Source organism: Styela clava, chromosome 6, assembly GCF_964204865.1.
Source record: "Styela clava chromosome 6, kaStyClav1.hap1.2, whole genome shotgun sequence".
NCBI lineage: Eukaryota > Metazoa > Chordata > Ascidiacea > Stolidobranchia > Styelidae > Styela > Styela clava.
This window is the reverse complement of record NC_135255.1, coordinates 16028238-16046739: the sequence shown is the minus strand read 5'-3', so window position 1 is coordinate 16046739 and position 18502 is coordinate 16028238. Positions and strand designations below refer to the sequence as shown.

Genomic DNA, 18502 nt, shown 5'->3' with positions numbered 1-18502 from the left:
CATCTAAATTAATATTAGTTACAGGATCGGATTTTAGTTTGGTTTCAGAAATAGCTATGAAGGATGGAGATGAACCTAGGTCATATACAAGTCTTGACAGCTCATCAATATTTTTTTGGATGGATCGAATGTTTAAATGGGCAATAACCAAGGAATTCTTTTTCAGTTGGGTGAAAGTAGTTAATAAGTCATTTCGCTCATTCATAGAGACACAGTTTGCAACATTTTCAAACTCAAAATCACTAGTATTTAAAACTTTTTGTTGTACTTCCCTCTTATTTGGATCAGTACTATAATCAAAGGGTATTTGGTCAGAATTGGTGCAGCAATAGTGAGTTGCACCAGGACTAATGTTGGGATAATATTTGGAAAAACATGAAATATGGATTCTGGAATAGCATATATCACAGGGGATAAAATTATTTAAACACGGCTTATCACATAGAGAACAGAAATTCAAAAGAGCCATTTTTGGCAATAATATGACAAATGAAACCTACTTGAAAAAAGATGATTACTTCAGGTTTTCAATATCAGACAGCTTTGTGATTGGGACTCTTGGGGCATCTTTGTTCTTCCTCATATAAATATTACCATTGGTTGTCCAGAGCCGTTCATAGTTATTTGATTTTCTTGATTTGCGGGCATTATATAAGAGGTTATTGACGTATTGACGTTATGACGTAGTGGTGAGAACTCGTCGGCGAAACTTTGCATTAGGTCAAAGGCAATTATAGCATTCTGTGTACTTATTTTGAACCGTGTGCTAGTTCTATTGGGCGGTGCATTTGGAGGAAGCTTTTGTTATTTAAAACAATACCAATATCTTTAAATAATATTATTGCATTATGAGAAATTACAGTAAACTCAACTAATGGACCTTTTCCCGAGCATCGATTTCCTTGTTTACTTCGTGACCTTGGCCAATCAGCAAGATGCAAAAAGTGACGTAACAATGCTCCCTTTTGGCATCCGCTCAGACACTTTTATCACTCAGACAGATTTTCAAGCGTGGACGTAAACATTACCCCGTTTTCGCATTTTTGAACTCTTTTGGTTAGTTTTCAGTTGTGTTTCGGAAATTTAAATATAAATCAGATAATTCAATGGTCACCCTGTCTTTCTAGGAGTTTTAATTTAATTGCAGTCATATAAATTAGTGTAGAAAAAGCTGTGATAGATTAGGCTAAAATTCTTTACCAGTACATTTAAAAAACAGATTGTTGTATGCGATGAATCATAATGATGGTTTGAAACACATACCCCATTTCACAGGCGCCAACTCGCAAAAGCACTCTTAAAATAGCCCCGAAAATTTTGCAATGGTAGAGTATAGGAAGAATTTTTTGGGGGTCAAAGGTCGGGGAAAGGTCCATCGAGGTCAAGACGTACTCGAGTTCTGTGCCGGACATTTTCCTGCAATATATTTTCTAGTGAAAAAGCGCATACCAGTCCATTTTTTGTCTCAAATGATTCAGATTTTATAATTGATGTGTGTTCACTGTTTACTCTGCTTATCTGATCCTATAGTCTTATGCTAGTCTTTTTGTTATATTTTCGGTATATATAGACTATCTGGCTATACCGGTATATACGCAAACACTACCGTAACGTATGGGATGTGTAGTTGGTGATTACAGCAGATTTCACAATGATGGATCTGTCTCGAAGCAGGAAACAAGGAGAAAACTATGGATAAAATTTTCGCAAGTAATCATTTCTGATGTCTCTCCACGGAACTAAAAGAAGACCTCTAAGTCGAAGAATCGTTTCAGCCTTAAAATTATGTTGGAATCTGTGCAAACTCCTACCCATAGCTCGAAACAACAATACCTCACGCAGTTATTCAAATCAGTTTTTATTTATTTTTACCATTTTATTACAAGTTTGCATCATATGTAATTCATTCATGCCAATAAATGTGTTGTTACGAATCTCCATTAGTTGATCGATAACAGCTGGACTGTGTTGTTAATAGCAGTGTGCACTGGAAAACAAAATATACAAATTAAATTGATAGAACTGACATATTAAAAAATATCAGACTAACATCACCAGACAGTTTAGTAATGTTCAACATACAACAGTATGGTGGCCCATCGTTGTCACGCGTAAAATTTGAAAAAAAAATGAAAAAATAAAATGAAAAAGCGAAAATAAAAAAAATAGTTGTGAAAAAACATAAAAATAATTGAGAAAAAAAAAAAAAAATTTAAAATTAAAAAAAAAATTAAAAGTAAAAACGAAAAACAAAAAAAAAAATTGGATAAAAAGAAAATAAAAAGGTTGACAACGATGGTCCGCCTCGTGGCCTATCGTTGTCACGCGTTTTTATTTTTAGAAAATTTGATGCTGCTTGGGACCAACGTTGTCAGACTTAATCCTACACGCACAAATGTGTTTTGAACTCACTACTGATTTTCATGAGCAATATCCAATAAATTCAAAACGAAAATGTTTTATAAATTTTTCATGCTACAAGTTCAACCACAAGCAATATATTTATAATAATGATAAGAGAATATAGAATTGAATACGAAAATTTGTTTTTACGTGTGGAAGGTAATTGAATTGAAAAATGCTGCCCAACTGCTCAGTTGTCTGGACACTCGTGCGATGCCGGTACGGTACCGTCTGACCGTACCGGTACCCATGCAATCACTCATGAAAGAATGGGAGATACGGATAGTCTCGTAGAATATAGACTACTGAAACACTCTCTGCGCCTGCCCCATACCGTACAGCCGTAACGTACCGATCCAGACAAATGATGAATCGCCCGTGCTCAACCATTTATTTCAATCCATACCTCGACTCACTATATTCTACTAGGATCGAGGTATGTATTGAAATAAATGGTTGAGCACGGGCGATTTATCATTTGTCTGGATCGGTACGTTACGGCTGTACGGTATGAGGCAGGCACAGAGAGTGTTTCAGTAGTCTATATTCTACGAGACTATCCGTATCTCCCATTCTTTCATGAGTGATTGCATGGCTACCGGTACGGTCAGACGCAAAGCGACTATAACCGACTATCGGTATTTGGTAAGACGGTACGGTACCGGCATCGCGAGTGTGCAGACAACTGAATAGTTAAGCAGCATTCTCCAATTAAATTACCTTCTACACGTAAAAACAAATTTTCCGAATTTTCGTATTCAATTCTATATTCTCTTATCATTATTATAAATATATTACTTCTTGTTGAACTTGTAGCATGGAGAATTTATAGAACATTTTCATATTGAATATTGCTCAAAAAAATCAGTAGAGTTGGAAACCCAGGGAACACATTTGTGCGCGTAGGATTATGCCTGACAACGTTGGTCCCAAGCAGAAGCAAATTTTCTAAAAATAAAAACGCGTGACAACGATGGGCCACGAGGCGGACCATCGTTGTCAACCTTTTTATTTTCTTTTTATTCAATTTTTATTTTTTTTTTTTAATTTTTTTTTTTTTTTAAATTTTTTTTTTTTTTAATTTTTTTTTTTATGTTTTTTTTTCGTTTTTTTTTTAATTTTTTTTTTTAATTTTTTTTTTCAATTATTTTTATGTTTTTTCACAACTATTTTTTTATTTTCGGTTTTTTATTTTATTTTTATTTTCAATTTTACGCGTGACAACGATGGGCCACCATACAACAGTGTTTTGTTGCATAATATTGTGAGATGAATTAAAAAAAACTGAACCATTATTGGGATTCTACGTTTATCTGGTAGTAGACTATCACTCTTTTGGTAAATGTACAAATTGACAATTTGTATTTGGTTCATACAAAAGTGTGACTGGGTATTATCATGCTTTGACTAAATATTTGATCAAACAGTCGATAAACGAAATAAAATGGTAAATACTTACTCTAGGATCAGTTCTTCAAAGCCTTTCGACGGGCGGTCAGTACCGGTACGATCATTACATAAAACGCCGTGGCTTGATCCCCTCCCATTCAGAACTTTTTATGCATTAGCATTTATGTTTAACAATACATTATTGTTTCAATCTTTATTGAACTACGCGATGAGAAACTAGATTTAAACGCCAAAAACAGAGGTTGAACACCTTACTCGCCAATGTCGAGGGAGCTAATTTCTGGAATGAGTTCTCACTACTACGTCATCAAAGGCCGTTTCCGAACCTGGGTCGATTTTCGTTGAAGCGGTTTTTAAAAATTCATAAGTTGAAAACTAAGTTTACTTTATGCAAGCGGTAAACGTTAAAAATCTTGAAAAATTATATAGAATCAAATTTTACACAAAAATGTTTGCGTGATAACCCACCTTTAAGACTGATTAATCGTATGTCAATTAGTATATATTTACGGTCGAACCACACCTCTCGTCCGGTTACCAGTCTATGTCGGGTACGGTATGGGATCAGTTAACCAGTTATTATTATTATTATTTTTTCAGATACATGGACTTGATGGTTGGAGAACCCGTAACTGACAAGCGGGTATGTGAACCACCCTACGACAACGAGGACCCCAGCAATACTCTCTCACCTAATTATGATCAAAGGGTTCGAACATACTAAATTCATGCATAGGGGATCAGAGATGTGGCAGAGAGTGTATTCCTAAGCACGATACGCCACACCGCCGGGGTTAAAGTTACTGTTAGGTAATGTAGTGTCGGCGCGGCGGTGTGGCTCGTCGTGCTTAGCGATAGGAATACGCTCGCCACCGCACCTCTGATTACTCTGCGTGGGTTCGCAGGTTCGATCTCATGCGGGGATGGTTATGGTGAGAGAATTGCTGGACTCCTCGCCGCCGTAGGGTGGCTCACGTACAGCTTCATCCACCATTAAACGATTTTATCACATTTACTTCGTATTGTATATACGGCACAGGAACGCAGACATGTAGGGGACAAAGATTCACTCAGTAGAGGAGATGAGTTTTTCATCTGGTATGTATTTTTTGATGTGGAAAATATACAATCCACCGCCGGTAATCTAACTTCTATAACAGTGGTCGGGAAATTTTTATGTTCGACTGGAACAACTATACACAGCACGAGGGCCACGTAAATTTCTGCCTAAAACAATCGCAACAATAAAATTATGATGCATTCTTTCTTATTCATGTGCGGTTCGACAATGCGGTGCACCGTGCTAAGCGCTAAGCGTTAGGAATACGCTCGCCACCGCACCACTGATTACCGAATTCAGTAGGGGATAATTATGAGAGCGAGAAGAATGCTACCCGGCGCCGTAGGGTAGTCTACGACCTCCTCCACCATCAAGTCCATGCATCTGGGACAAATAACTGGCTCACTAATCGCATACCCGACATGGACTGATAACCGGACGGAAGGCCGTGGTTTTTCATATGATTTGGCCGTCTTAACCACTTTCCTCTCCCCCGGGAAAAATATGCAAATCTAATCCCATAATTGCAACTAACGTTCGGCAAGTGAACAACATATATATCTGACATATGCTTTCGCTTACGCTAATTTATATAAAAACAGACGTTGTACAACAGGCGCGGTTATGACATCCAGCAGTGCGCAGATGATGACAAATTTATGAGCACTTTTTGTTTTATGCATAAAAGTGGGGTTGTTCGAGCAGAGCCATATAATGGCTCTGGTTCGAGAACTACAAAATATTTGTTCGCAGTTTCCCGACCACTGTTCTAAAATGTCATGCCAATTGCTTCAGGGCGGTGTTTGTGGCGGTATTTTTTTTCTCAACTAGGTTCGTATGAAACCGACAGTGGAGAAAATGGCGCAATGCGCACGAAATTGTGTTTTCATATTCAATGCGATAACTAATTGTAATGTGAAATTTTCGCGATTCACGCTCACATTTAAAATAGAGTTAATGTAACCCTGTTTTAGTCACTTTGGCAGTTTCGCAGCTTGACTGTCAACATTTTTCCTTCGTCGCCATGACAATCCGAATCCAACAGATGTTTGTTATTCATTTTATGTTAGAAGCATAAATTCACCAGCAGGGATAAGTCGGTCACTTGACGTAAGAGATGAGAAGGGTCAAATTCAAATTGACTACTTTATAACACTGTTTTTGATTCTGAGCATTTCACCGATGTTCGAATAATAACGGGTTTTTCTTCCTCTGCGGACAATTTCCCAAGATTTAATATCCACCCAGGAACATGACGGCCAGTCAACGAAACCGCAACTTGCAACACCTATATCGTTCGTTTTCACTTGATGCAATAATTTGCAGAAAGCAATTATCGTCCAATCTTAAGTTGGTTACTGTAATTTCATTATCAACGTTTACAGACCTACGTTTGTTACTGATATTTTCTTCCCAACGTTTACATTGTCGGTATTAAACGCCGTAAACTCGTAAATTTGCTGGCATACATACTGGTACAAGATGTCGCGTGGGAACGTAGCGTGCCGTAGATTGTTTTGTCAACCTTGTAATAACCCATTACTTTGCGGTCTCGTTGATGTTGCTAATTGTACAGAAAGTTGGGATGTAGCGATTCTTTAAAGAATACGGTCTTTCATACGGTAAGGTACGGTCCGGTCTGGTTACAAAACCTATAGTTACCTGCTTGAAATATTCTTAAATTAACAGTGATTGGTTAAAGAGGCAGCTAAAAATGAGATGCAAAATTTTTTAATTACACCGAAACATTGAGACCAATTTCTTGTTTATTGTTAACCATAGCACCCCAGGGGTGAGATTTTAATTGTATGCTACTGATTCAATGAGACCAATGCTTTTTCAACTGCGGCATTGTCTGTTTTCAACCGTTACGCCCCGAGGTCTCAAACTCTCAAAGAGTATATTGTTAGAAGTTCTATGCGATGGGCATAATTCGCGGAAGGCTCACAGTAGGTAAGCTCAATACTAAGATTTTTTTTTTAACACCATATAAACAGTGCATTTGTCCGCTTACCATAATCGAGGACGTAACTGTAACTATCACATAGACCTGTGCGTCTGCGAGAATTTTGATGAATTAGCAAGTTAGATTGGGTTGTAAGCGTTAGCTGTGAAGCCTGTGATCCTTTAGATCTGCGAAGGGATTATCATACGACATACATGATAGACGCTGGCAATAGAATCGTGTGACCTATTTTAGAAATTGACAGGAACCTTCCGAGGATATGACTAGTATTTCTATGACACTTTTCGGAATATTGCGTCTTCCTAAGTCAATTTGCTTTGTATGTATGTATCTGTGTATGCAGAGTTTCGCATCAGTAAGCTCTAACTTGCCATATATAATAGAAAAAAATTAACGTTTGTATGTTAGAATTATTGAAGCGTGCAATTAGTATTATATCATTATATTATAGAAACGAATTTTTAAGTTGATAGAAGAGATTTTTTGGACAAAGCCTCTGCCAGAAAAACCCCCCCGCCAACGCTAAAAAAAAGGAAAATTGGTAATTATCCGGTCAAAGTTAGGAATGCATATTGAACTGGAAATTGAAATTTTTGAATCATTCCTATAACCCGAATCCCAACTGAATAATTACAAATTTGTTTTTTGAAATGCGGCGGAGGTGTTTTTTTTCAAATCTTGATGAGCTTGAAATGATGATGATCTTGATGAAGAAGCTCTGTGATGAAATAGATTACGTGATATATTTCAATAAATTAACTCATGCTCACGTGCGTTATTAACGACATGTCTGCTATATCAGAGCATGTCTCAAATTTTGAGAATAAATAACTAAATACTTTTTCCCATTCTCATTAGGCCCGTTATTTATCATATAATACAAATTATTGCAAAAAAATATTTCGATAATCTCCACTAGCTCCTTCCGAAAAGCCCTCTTTTAGGCGAACGTGTGAATTCGTCCCGCCAGAATTTGGCTGAGCAATTTATTGTGCTTTGTTATTGAACTGACATCAGAAGGAAATATATCTGCTGTTTTCGAAATTCAAATTTTCAAATCATTCCTCGCCCTAACCCGAACTGCATCAGTGGCGGGGTTTTGTACAAAAGATCTCTGTTTTTATGCATAACATCAGAGCCTATCGTGAATCTTCCGCTAACGTCGGCAACCATCTTTCGTCTGACTTGTTATTATTATTTTTCCAACTTATACTCAATAAAGAGTATACATGGTATCCACCGCGAAGTGTAGGCTGTTTCTTTGACATCCGTAGCATATACTTAGTGTCTAAACAGAGTTACGAGTAGCGCGCGAAACGCCAGGATAATCATGTTAAATCACAGGCTAGCTGCGAGTCGATAGATTTATTCAGTTGTTCATGGGGGGCTCCCGAAGTATGCGAACCAAGATGGCGGACATCGGAATGTAATATGTGTACTAGGTTAGGGTTAGGTCATAACTTTAGGTATAAATACTACGGGAGGCTCTTGGCTCGTCTTTGAACTGATAATAGGACTAAAATAAGGAAAATTGGAAAAAAATTATCGCCTAACCCTAACCTGTTACCCATGTTACTTTTTATACCAATACCATCGAATAATTCGTTCAAGAATCAAACTTACCTATTTCGGCATTTCTATATATATTACTAAATTTTCTTGGCCGTATTGACTTTAATCTCGTGACAATCAGTGTTTACTAAAACGTGGTTCACAGTCATATTTACATTGGCTCGAGCTCTTGGCCTAAGTAATCGCCCACAACTTCGCTCATATATCAGTTCAGTCACCTTCGCTTCTGGGCGAGTGCGTGTGACCGCGCTTTGCAAAATTTGTCATAAAAGACCCTCTATTTACACAGTTTTCTGCATTTTGACATCTTACCAGTCGTAGGAATAGGACGTAGTTTGCCTCGCTATTGCACTATGAGAGGAGAATACTCAAAAGAACGCCCGGACGGCGGTTGGGGATGGATGATTGTTCTCGGTGGTTTGTACGATCTATCAATGTGGGCCGGTTTCTTGAGATGTTTGTCCGTGTTTTTCAATCCTCTTATGACCGAATTCGACGTTGAATACGGAGCGGTATCGAGACTCACTGGACTTTTTCAAATAGGATATGGCGTCTTCAGTAAGTGAATTTTACTTTATTATTATACCTCTACGTTAAAGTGTAAAATTAACACGATACTTGCGTGGCGGTAACATGACTGTTTTAAGCCCAAATGTGCGAAGAATTAGCAATGCAATACCAAATATACGCGGAGGCAACCTGTAATCCAAAGGACCACCGAATAAGTCTTCATCTTAAGCTAAAAGAGCTTCAGCTTTACCGGATTTTAGAGCTGGAGTCGGACTCTATTCTTTAGTCGAAATTATTTATTCAGATCTTAGTCGAATGTAACTTTTCTTTTACTTCGCACTCCCGTCCAACCGCTTTTATGCGAATCATCAGGATGAGGACGTCATTGATTTGTCGTGCGTTGACTCACTTAGATCATATATTGTGGTTTTGATTGATTATTATGCTTTCATCATTAATGGAGAATTTGCAAATGATATTTATTATTGAACGTCTCAATAAAACCAAATGCTCCACTCTTGCGTTATTGCGGTGTTGTTATTATGTTGGCCACTGCTTTTTGCGCCTTGGAAAGCATGTCTGAAATCATTTTTTTTTTGTAATATTTAACATTGGGACTTCCTAATACAATGCGAACACAAGAAACAAATTTAAATCTAAATATACTTCATTTTTAGCAAGCCTCTGTCCTCTCGCTCTGAAGCACTTTGAAGCAAGATCAGTCTGCATGGCGGCATCCATAATCGCAGGAATATCTTGCTTTGTCGCCTCTTTTGCAACAAAGTTATGGGTCGTACAGACGTTTATGGGCTTTGTTGTAGGTAAGAGTTGTGATTGTAAACATAGTACATTATTAAAACACACTTGCGACTTACTCTGTCTTTTCAAACAAACATATGCTGTTGCTTGCTCTATGAGTTAGTTTAAACAGAATTGTGAGCCTGTCAGCATTTAATCAGGTGTAGACCGAGGATACGACATTTCGTTCACATCATCCTTTCAGCGCAGGGGTCGGCAACCTACGGCCGCGTCGCTTGACTGAATTTTAGTAACAAAAAAGCTGTTTTGACGATTATATTCTTTAAGTAACAGAATTTATTGTTAGACACGTGTAGACTAAATTATATTATAACCTAACAAGTATATAATTCATAATTTCTCGTTCAATGCTATAACTTAATTATAATTAGACAAATGACAACAAAACGCAGAAAAGTTGATGCAAAGGGTTCAATGGCACAAAAAATATTCGAATGGAATTTTTTGAGATGCAATGCAATGCAATGAGGAAATAAATCTATAATCTGTTCGAGAGATGTATCACTGCTTTATTTTTAATATAAAAAGTATCTTCTTCGTGGAAATCTCTATCCAAATTTGACAAACCATGCGAAAAAAATTTACATAGATGGTTTGAAGTACATAATATGCATTATTCACGCGAACAATTATTTTCGAAAATGAACATTAGGAAGAACAAGCTGAGAACTCGGATTAGTGATTCCCATTTATGAAATGTTTTAGTCTTGGCTTCATCCAGTGTCCCGTTTAGAAAAGCGTGATGCCACAGTAAGTGTCACATTTGTAAATCTTCTTCTTCAAGTAAGACGACCAATTTGAGTTCACGAGTTGGCGCAATCTTCGCGCGCTGCTTAAAATTCAACCTATGATCTGTGTAAAAAATGTAATTCATCGCCCTCCCGTTAGGTTTTTAACTTTTTTTAAATATGTGCGGCCCGCCAATGACTTCCAACTCTTAATTTTGGCCCGCGAGCGACATAAGGTTGCCGACCCCTGTAACTAGCGCATCGTGCAGTAAAATGGATTAAGATCAGTTGTGGCTACTTCATTTTTTTATGATTTATGATGAAAACGATACAAATTTGTCCTCGCTTGCGAAACCATGTTAAAACATGTCTCGAACTTTTGTATTCCCTGGAGAATATTAGTAGGACGTACGTTTTATCATGTCTTTTACTTTACTAACGTGAATAGACAAATTGTATTTTGTATTCAAATATATATTGCGCCTGCAATGCTGTAAAGTTTCATATACTTGTATGTAGGCTTTTCACACAAGGAAGGCCCGTGATTTTGATTAGGTAAATTCGGCTTTTTTTTGTGCATTCGGGCATATAGCTGCCAGAATTGTTAACAAGCTCGAAAGATAATTATGCATCGCTGATTTTTGTGTCGTTTTAGGTGGAGCAACAGGCTTTCTTCTCAACAGTCAATTCACCATGGTTGCCAGATATTTCAAAAGAAAACATCATGCAGCAAATCAAATCATGTGTATGGGGATATCATTCGGTCCTTTCATCGTCTGCCCAGGATTCCAATATTTGATTAGTACATATGGATGGAGAGGCGCAGCACAGGTATATTCGTGAGATATGCCATATTGCTTGCTCTTTTTTCCACTGATCATTAAGATCAAATTTTGTTACTCCCGTAGTATGTGTACCAGGTTATGGTTAGGCCATCATTTTATTCGGATTTTCCTTATTTTAGTTCTATTTCGAGTTCGGAGACTGTCTGTGTTACCCACGTGAATACCCCCTGCCCATAGGTTTCAGTTCCTTTACATAACTTGATGTGAAGGAGGCGAACAAAATTAGTTACCACCATATTGGTATACATACACAGCACTTACGGAGTGCCCAAATTTTGAATCCCTGGAATTATTTAATCATCCGATATGACTGATAAATTGAGTATAGCTAGAATAAAGTATTGATACTATTACTATATCCGCAGACTTGTTGTTGTTCGCTTTAGTATCAAAAATTCGGTGATGAAAATGGATGGCGATTCCATTTTGGAAGATGAATTTCTTAGGAAACCTCTAATAGCCTTGAAATAACACTGAGATTTCTTCAAATTACAGAAAATGTAGATTTAACATAAACAACAAATTTTCATCTGGGTTCATTTTATTATCGAGTAGGAGCAATATATATTTCGTTCTTAAAACAATTAAATCTCAGGAATTGCAAATGCTAAACTCTCGTGGTTAGAAGATAACACATCAAAACTTTACAACCATTTTTTTTTTTAGATAGCAAGTGCGATCTTATTGAACACAGCAGTTGCAAGTGCACTGATGCGACCAATTAAACTTGAAAGTGACTTAGGAATTCAGCTCGAGAAATCGGAGAAGTAAGCATTGAACATATTAAGAATTTAAATAGCGCAGTATTTCCACCTTGTAAATTCATATCGATGATAAATAAAGCACAACCGGTGTTAGCAAAACGATTTAATTTGCCGACGTTTAATTCGAAACGTCAGCAAATTAAATCGTTTTGCTAAAACCGATTATGCTTTATTTATCATCGACATTAAGAGTTTGTTATTTAGTTTCTGACTCCTTTTTAAAGAAACATCTTATTCAGCTGAACAGATTTGTAACTTATTGTACTTAAATTACTTGAAGTCCTAAAATTAAAATAATTTTCGTCTACTCAACTGTTAGTTATGTTTTGACGTAAACATTTTTAAGGTGAAATGATTCACTTTTTTTTATCTCTTATGTATTAATTACTGTTAGACTTTCACGAGTACCGCTGCTCAATTACCAGTATAATATTGTTTTTTTGGCCTCCCTTTGCCCCGAAATGCCATTTTTATGTTTATTTATTATATTGTTGGTACAGAGAATATTTTCAGTATGGAAATCGGTAAAGATGAATTACAGATTACTGTATTGCAAGCGTCCCGACCTTACTATATAATACATTCTTCACTTAATTTCAGATCTTCTCCCGAAAAAGAATGTACAGATGTAAAGGGCGGTAATGATAATAAAAAACCCATTGATGTCTCTGGTACGAACCAAATTGTAAAAACCGATCAAAATTGTGACAATGAATCAGCTGGATTGATTGCAGTCGATGCCGAAACTGGCAATTCCAGTCCAAATTTAAGCTCGAATAACATTGAAGACGGCAGTCAAAATACTAACCACAGAAGTGGATACATTAGATGGATTGCTGATAAACTGATAGCTTATAATATTAATTTATTTATCGATCCGATATTTTACGAATTCACGATGTCATGGACCGGTTTTTCAATAACGTTTTATTCGGTTTTGGCATACATGATACCGTATGGAGAAAAGGGTAAGTACATTTGGCCCTCATTTATTCCAGTTGCTGTTTTAATTCATATGAAGGATCCCTCCATGTGTTGGCTTAACGCCAAAGCGGGATTTGGCTGGCCAGTCGGGACGCCGGGACAAGACGTCGAAAAGTGGGACTATCCCGCCTAAAGCGGGACGTATGATAAGCCTATACATATACCAACACAAATATGGTCATAGTGCCGTCAGGTCAGGTTTTGTAATTGGTCCAGTCAGATCATCCCGTCCAAGTAGGTTTGGAGAGAGGATCTTCAAATGATCCGCCATTTTAAACGCCCCTCTCTCAGTTAGAGCTAAGATCTGAAGCCCGACCCGAAATTCGGGCCTGAAATGTCAATCATTACGTTCGGGTCGGGTCGGGCTTCTCTATTGCTGATTTTTTTTCAAATGAGACGTTTCGGTCGTGTTTTGTCTACGTTGCCTCATCAACACGACACATACTGTACTAAACTCTTGCAATGACAATTCCACGAACTACAAAATAAAATATGAAATTTCGGGTTTGCTTCGGGCTCGGGCCTTCAAATCCAGTTTATTAGTCTGGCTCGTGTCGGGTCGGGTTTAATACCCACCGGCCTGGGTCAGGCCAGGCTGGAATTTTTAGGCCCGATCTTACATCTACTCTCAGTCGTCTTAAACAACTTTATCATTTGCAGTTCTCGGACTTGATAATTTTAAAGCATCAACTTTAATATCAGCGGTGGCGTGCGGGGAATTATTTTCAAGAGTTGTGTATACTTTTGTTCTGGACCGAATCTCACAACGTCGGCGGGTCATTTGGATGGTAAATAAATGAAACATGTTTTGTATTATCAGCTTTGATTAAATATCAGCTAAAGCTCAACTATACACTGAGTAGTCAATTACTTTGACATTTTTGTCCTAACTAGAAAAGACTTTGCAAATCGTATGAATATTTGAGGGTCTTATAGGAATGTGGAAAAGAAACGTGACCGGGCAAAATTTTTACCAGTCTTCAAAAGTAATTATCGATCGTTTCGTTACGACCGTCAACGTCAACTGAGTAGTTATTATGATTATTTGTAGCGATTATTTTGCAGGACTTTTGGGGAACCCGGATCAAAATAAACATAGATAGCTATGAAGCCACGCATAATGAGCGATGTGCTGGTTAGATAAATACGAATAAATCGGTTGGTCTAGTTCAATTCATCACAATCTCTTTTATTTTTTAACAGGCTACAGTGTTTGGTCTTACAGGCGTCGTTTCCTTGCTTTTCACATTCAGTAATGGATACGTTGGAGCTATGATAATCAGTGTTATCATTGGAATATTAGGCGGAGGAATCGAGGCGTTTATTAATACGATCATAGCAGAGATATTTGAACTTCATCAATATGCGGCAGCCTTGGGTTACAGTAATCTCACGTACAGTGTGATCGATTCTATTGCTGTGATGTTAATAGGTAGGTCGAGTGAGTTTGTCACTCGCTAGAAATATTTTGCACAGCTACACCAGCGGTTCCCAATCCTTTTCGTTGAATTCTTCCCTTTGCCGATTTCGCAACCCCATTCAATATGCATAAAAACTACTTTATTTAAGTCGCACTCCCGCTTTGCACAGTTCAAGTAGTTTATGTGCGCACTGTGCACAAATAAGCATTATGGTAATAATAATAAAAAATATTTATTTGTGCTACAGCACATACAAAGCAAAATTCCTCATAAATGGTAAAATTTCTTTTTCTTCCTGGTTGGAAAACAATGCATTACACACTGAATCTATGTTACCTGTTCAATGCTGTTCTTACCATCATTCTGTAGTTAAAAATGAATCGGAATTCGCATAATTTTGAGGCTTTGACAAGTACAGTAATATATACGGCATTTTTGAGTAATTTTTAAAGACAATAATCTGTGTGCAAAATATGAACCATGAAGTATTTAAATTTAACTTACAGCGACTTCATTTATGTGTTCACGGAGAATATAATATTAATAAATATATTATATATATAATATGTAATAAAGAATATGTTCGAACAGCCAAGTCAAAAGGCTACCGAACGTGGCAATTGTAACGTCGCATATGAATTTAATTTACCATAATCATGTTCGGTTATCCTGCATTCTTTTCATGAACTTTTACATTGATCAAAAAACTATTTCACCGTCTGAATTTATTTGAAAACTAGTAAGACGGCTTGCCTATTCATATATATATATATGGCAAAATTCGGTCTCTCTCATTCGGTCACCAGTTCATATCGGGAATGGAAATAGTTATTTATTTGGCGCCCCTAAGTATGTGCACCAAGATGGTGCACAACCTGAACCCCAACCTAGTACACATACTATGTTCAGGTTGTGCGCCATCATAGTGCACATACTTTTGAAGGTTCATTTATTTTACATGTGTGGATTTAATAGTGAGACCATCCCGCAACAGGCATAATTATCCCTCGCGGGAATCGAACCTTCGAACCCTTGCAAAGTATTAGGGGTGCGATCACAAGCATGTTCCGAACGCTTTGCACGATACACTAACCGTCGACTGTATTTTTGTAAAACTTTCCTTAGAACTGTAAAATCGAATTTGCTCTGATAATATATTTGTGAAAACCAACACGAGATTTTGTTTGACAGGTGCAACGGTTGACCACTTTGGCGATATGAAGTTACCTTTTTACATTGGTTGTGTGACGTCAATCATATCATGCTTAATAACTGTAAAACTTATTCGTTCTATGGATCGAATAAGAAGAGATCGGAGGGCAAAACAAATTCATGATTGAAGAAAGTTTGAAGTAGTGCTGCTCGGAGATGTCTACGTTGTTCTTCACTTTTTTTTCAATTTATTAGGATAGAATTTAACATATTTATCCTGGGAGAAAAAGAAAGCCAATAGCACGGCTTAATCGTATGGGGAACCACGGCCTACCGTCCGATTACCAATCCATGTCAAATGTGGGATTAGTTAGCTAGTTATGTGTTCAGATGTATGGACTTAATGGTAGAGGAAGCCGTAACCGGACAGTGGTTACGTGAACCACCCTACAGCGGCGAGAAGTCCGAAAACCAGTTTAGCAGGATAGGATAGGATTTACATATTTATCCCGGGGTAGAGAATATCCGCTTAATCATATGGCGAACAACGGCCTCTCGTCCGGTTAACAGTTTATGTCGATCGTGGTATTATTTATCCAATTATTTGATCGTGGAGGAAGCCGCAACCGACCAGTGAACCACCCTGCGTCGGCGAGAAGTCCAGCAATCCTCTCGTGCATAATTATCCCTGCATGCATAGAATTCGAACCTGCGCAGGGTAATCACAGAGGTGCGCTCAGCACGATGCGCCACCCCCAAGACTGTTTCCGAGTAGTTTGTTCGTTTTATTTGAGTATAGCAGTAGGAAAATTGAACCGTGTTCGTTTTTTAGAATTCGATTTAATAGTCAGCTGAAAAAAGTATGTCTGTTACTCGGAATAGGGGTTATTATTACTTTACGCGAAGCTTCGAGCAAAGCTGAAATATTATTGTCTACTCTGTACTGATATGTAGCAAGCACAAATCAACTGAATTCGTGTGATCAAGTGAAACTTCCGTACTGTTCATGAAAAACTACTGTTTTGGGCGCTCCAGAAGTGTGTGTACCAATATGGAGATAATTAATTTTGTTCGCATATTTTACATCGAGTAGTGTAAGAGGACTGAAACCTCTTGGCAGGGGGTATATTCACTTGCCTAATACAGACAGTACCCGAACTTGTAATAGAAAGTAAATAAGGAAAATCGGAATTAAAGTATGACCTAACCCTAACCTGGTACACACACTACTCCCTTTTGGGACCTCCTGAAGTATGCGCATCAAGATGGCGCACAACCTGAACTCCGGTTGTGTACCAGGTTAGGGTTCAGATTGTGCGACATCTTGGTGCGCTTACTTCAGGAGTACCCCTTTTTGTATATATATATGAAGTCTGTCAAACACCATGTAGATCACTGTATCCAATACCTCCAATGTTGCTAGGAAAACTGTAGCATTCATTACATCTATACAATTTTTCATTGCAAGTTCTCTGCATACGTATTTGTTATTTTTTTCTAACTGCTATCACGACTGAGAATATATACTTTCACTATACGAATTCGAAAACTCATATTTTTTAATTTTTTGTTCTTATTTTTACTTTTTTTTTCTTGATCGGGCAAAAAAGTTACTATTTTTCCGTAGAATATGTTTTTTTCTCGTTAAGTTTAATTTTTTGAACAAATTTCAAAATATTCCGAAGGCACTTATAATTTGATTCTGTGCAATATATTGTTTTTAATTTGCATATTGTTTCAAGTTATATCAGGAGATTTCGATAATAAATAAGAATATTAGTGCCAATCCGGATTTGGAATTTTCTTTATATGCGTCTTCGCAGAATGGAAAGCCGATACAACGACTTCATCTTAGCAAACCACGGCCTTTTTGTCGGATAATTTACTGAATTGGGGAGAAAACCAGTACCGAATCGATCAGTGGTCACATATATCTGTATATCAACCTGCGTCGGCGAGGAGTTTCATAATCCAGACACATTTGCACATGATATCTCGCATGCGATTTGTGCTGTTTTTTTTTTCCCAAACAAAACGATTAAGACAAATTTAACTCACCGATTTTACCCAGACACTTGAAGTACACACGCTCGCAGCTCACAAGAAAAAAACACATTCGTCAGAGCATTCAAGCACAACCGAGTGACGTAATACAGTACACAAATGAACAGACACTACAGAATTCAAACTTGAAAACCTCGCAGGATAAACGTTGATAATAAATAAACAACATATCCTAACTGTCTGTTATCTCTCAAAAAATACATATTTACAGAAGAAGTGTAAGAAGCACTCGACAAAATATAATAAACAAACAGTCAAATAAGAAACAGATGTTCGTCTGGAAGGAGGTAACGGTAATCGATGTAACAGATGTGTCTGATGGCGGGAAACGGTGAGCCGATGAAGTGGTTAACGAGGGTAGATTAATAACAATAATGCCATTGCGTTGAAGACTATCTGGTCTTTTTTTGTTCAGAATTGTAGCGAAAAAAATAGATTTTCTGACAGGGTGGTTATGGTTGTGTCAAGAGTTATGTTGCACACCATTCATGTTAAGTCCCTTAAAAATACCATTGTGTTAGTGTGCAGTAAGACTCCCGAAACACTTAGCATAGTTATCTGCACTGTGACATTATAGGCATATAGAATACAGATACACCAGCGCAAATACCCACAAGACCGTCCCGAAAGATTAGAAGAAGGATAAGTAGTTACTTCCGCAGAAACCCAATCGATATCAAATGTTATGGTTGCCAAAAATAGAAAAGCTTTAGCTAGCATGATTTCGAAGGTGATGCCTAGAGGTGTACAAGATTTGATTATATCAATCTTCATATTTGAATTATAGAACATGTGTAGGACTAG

At 37.4% G+C, this 18502-nt stretch overlaps 1 protein-coding gene across 1 annotated transcript; it reads left to right on the top strand.

The window, feature by feature from the left end:
• The first annotated feature begins 6754 nt into the window (after positions 1–6754).
• Positions 6755–16148, top strand: LOC120331036 (monocarboxylate transporter 12-like). The gene is made up of 9 exons (XM_039398057.2): positions 6755–6826; positions 8701–8969; positions 9599–9742; positions 11124–11299; positions 11980–12080; positions 12678–13045; positions 13722–13849; positions 14265–14493; positions 15674–16148. The coding sequence occupies exons 2-9, from the start codon at positions 8765–8767 to the stop codon at positions 15820–15822; spliced, it is 1500 nt and encodes a 499-aa protein (XP_039253991.2). The 5' UTR covers positions 6755–6826; positions 8701–8764; the 3' UTR covers positions 15823–16148.
• Positions 16149–18502: the final 2354 nt, after the last annotated feature.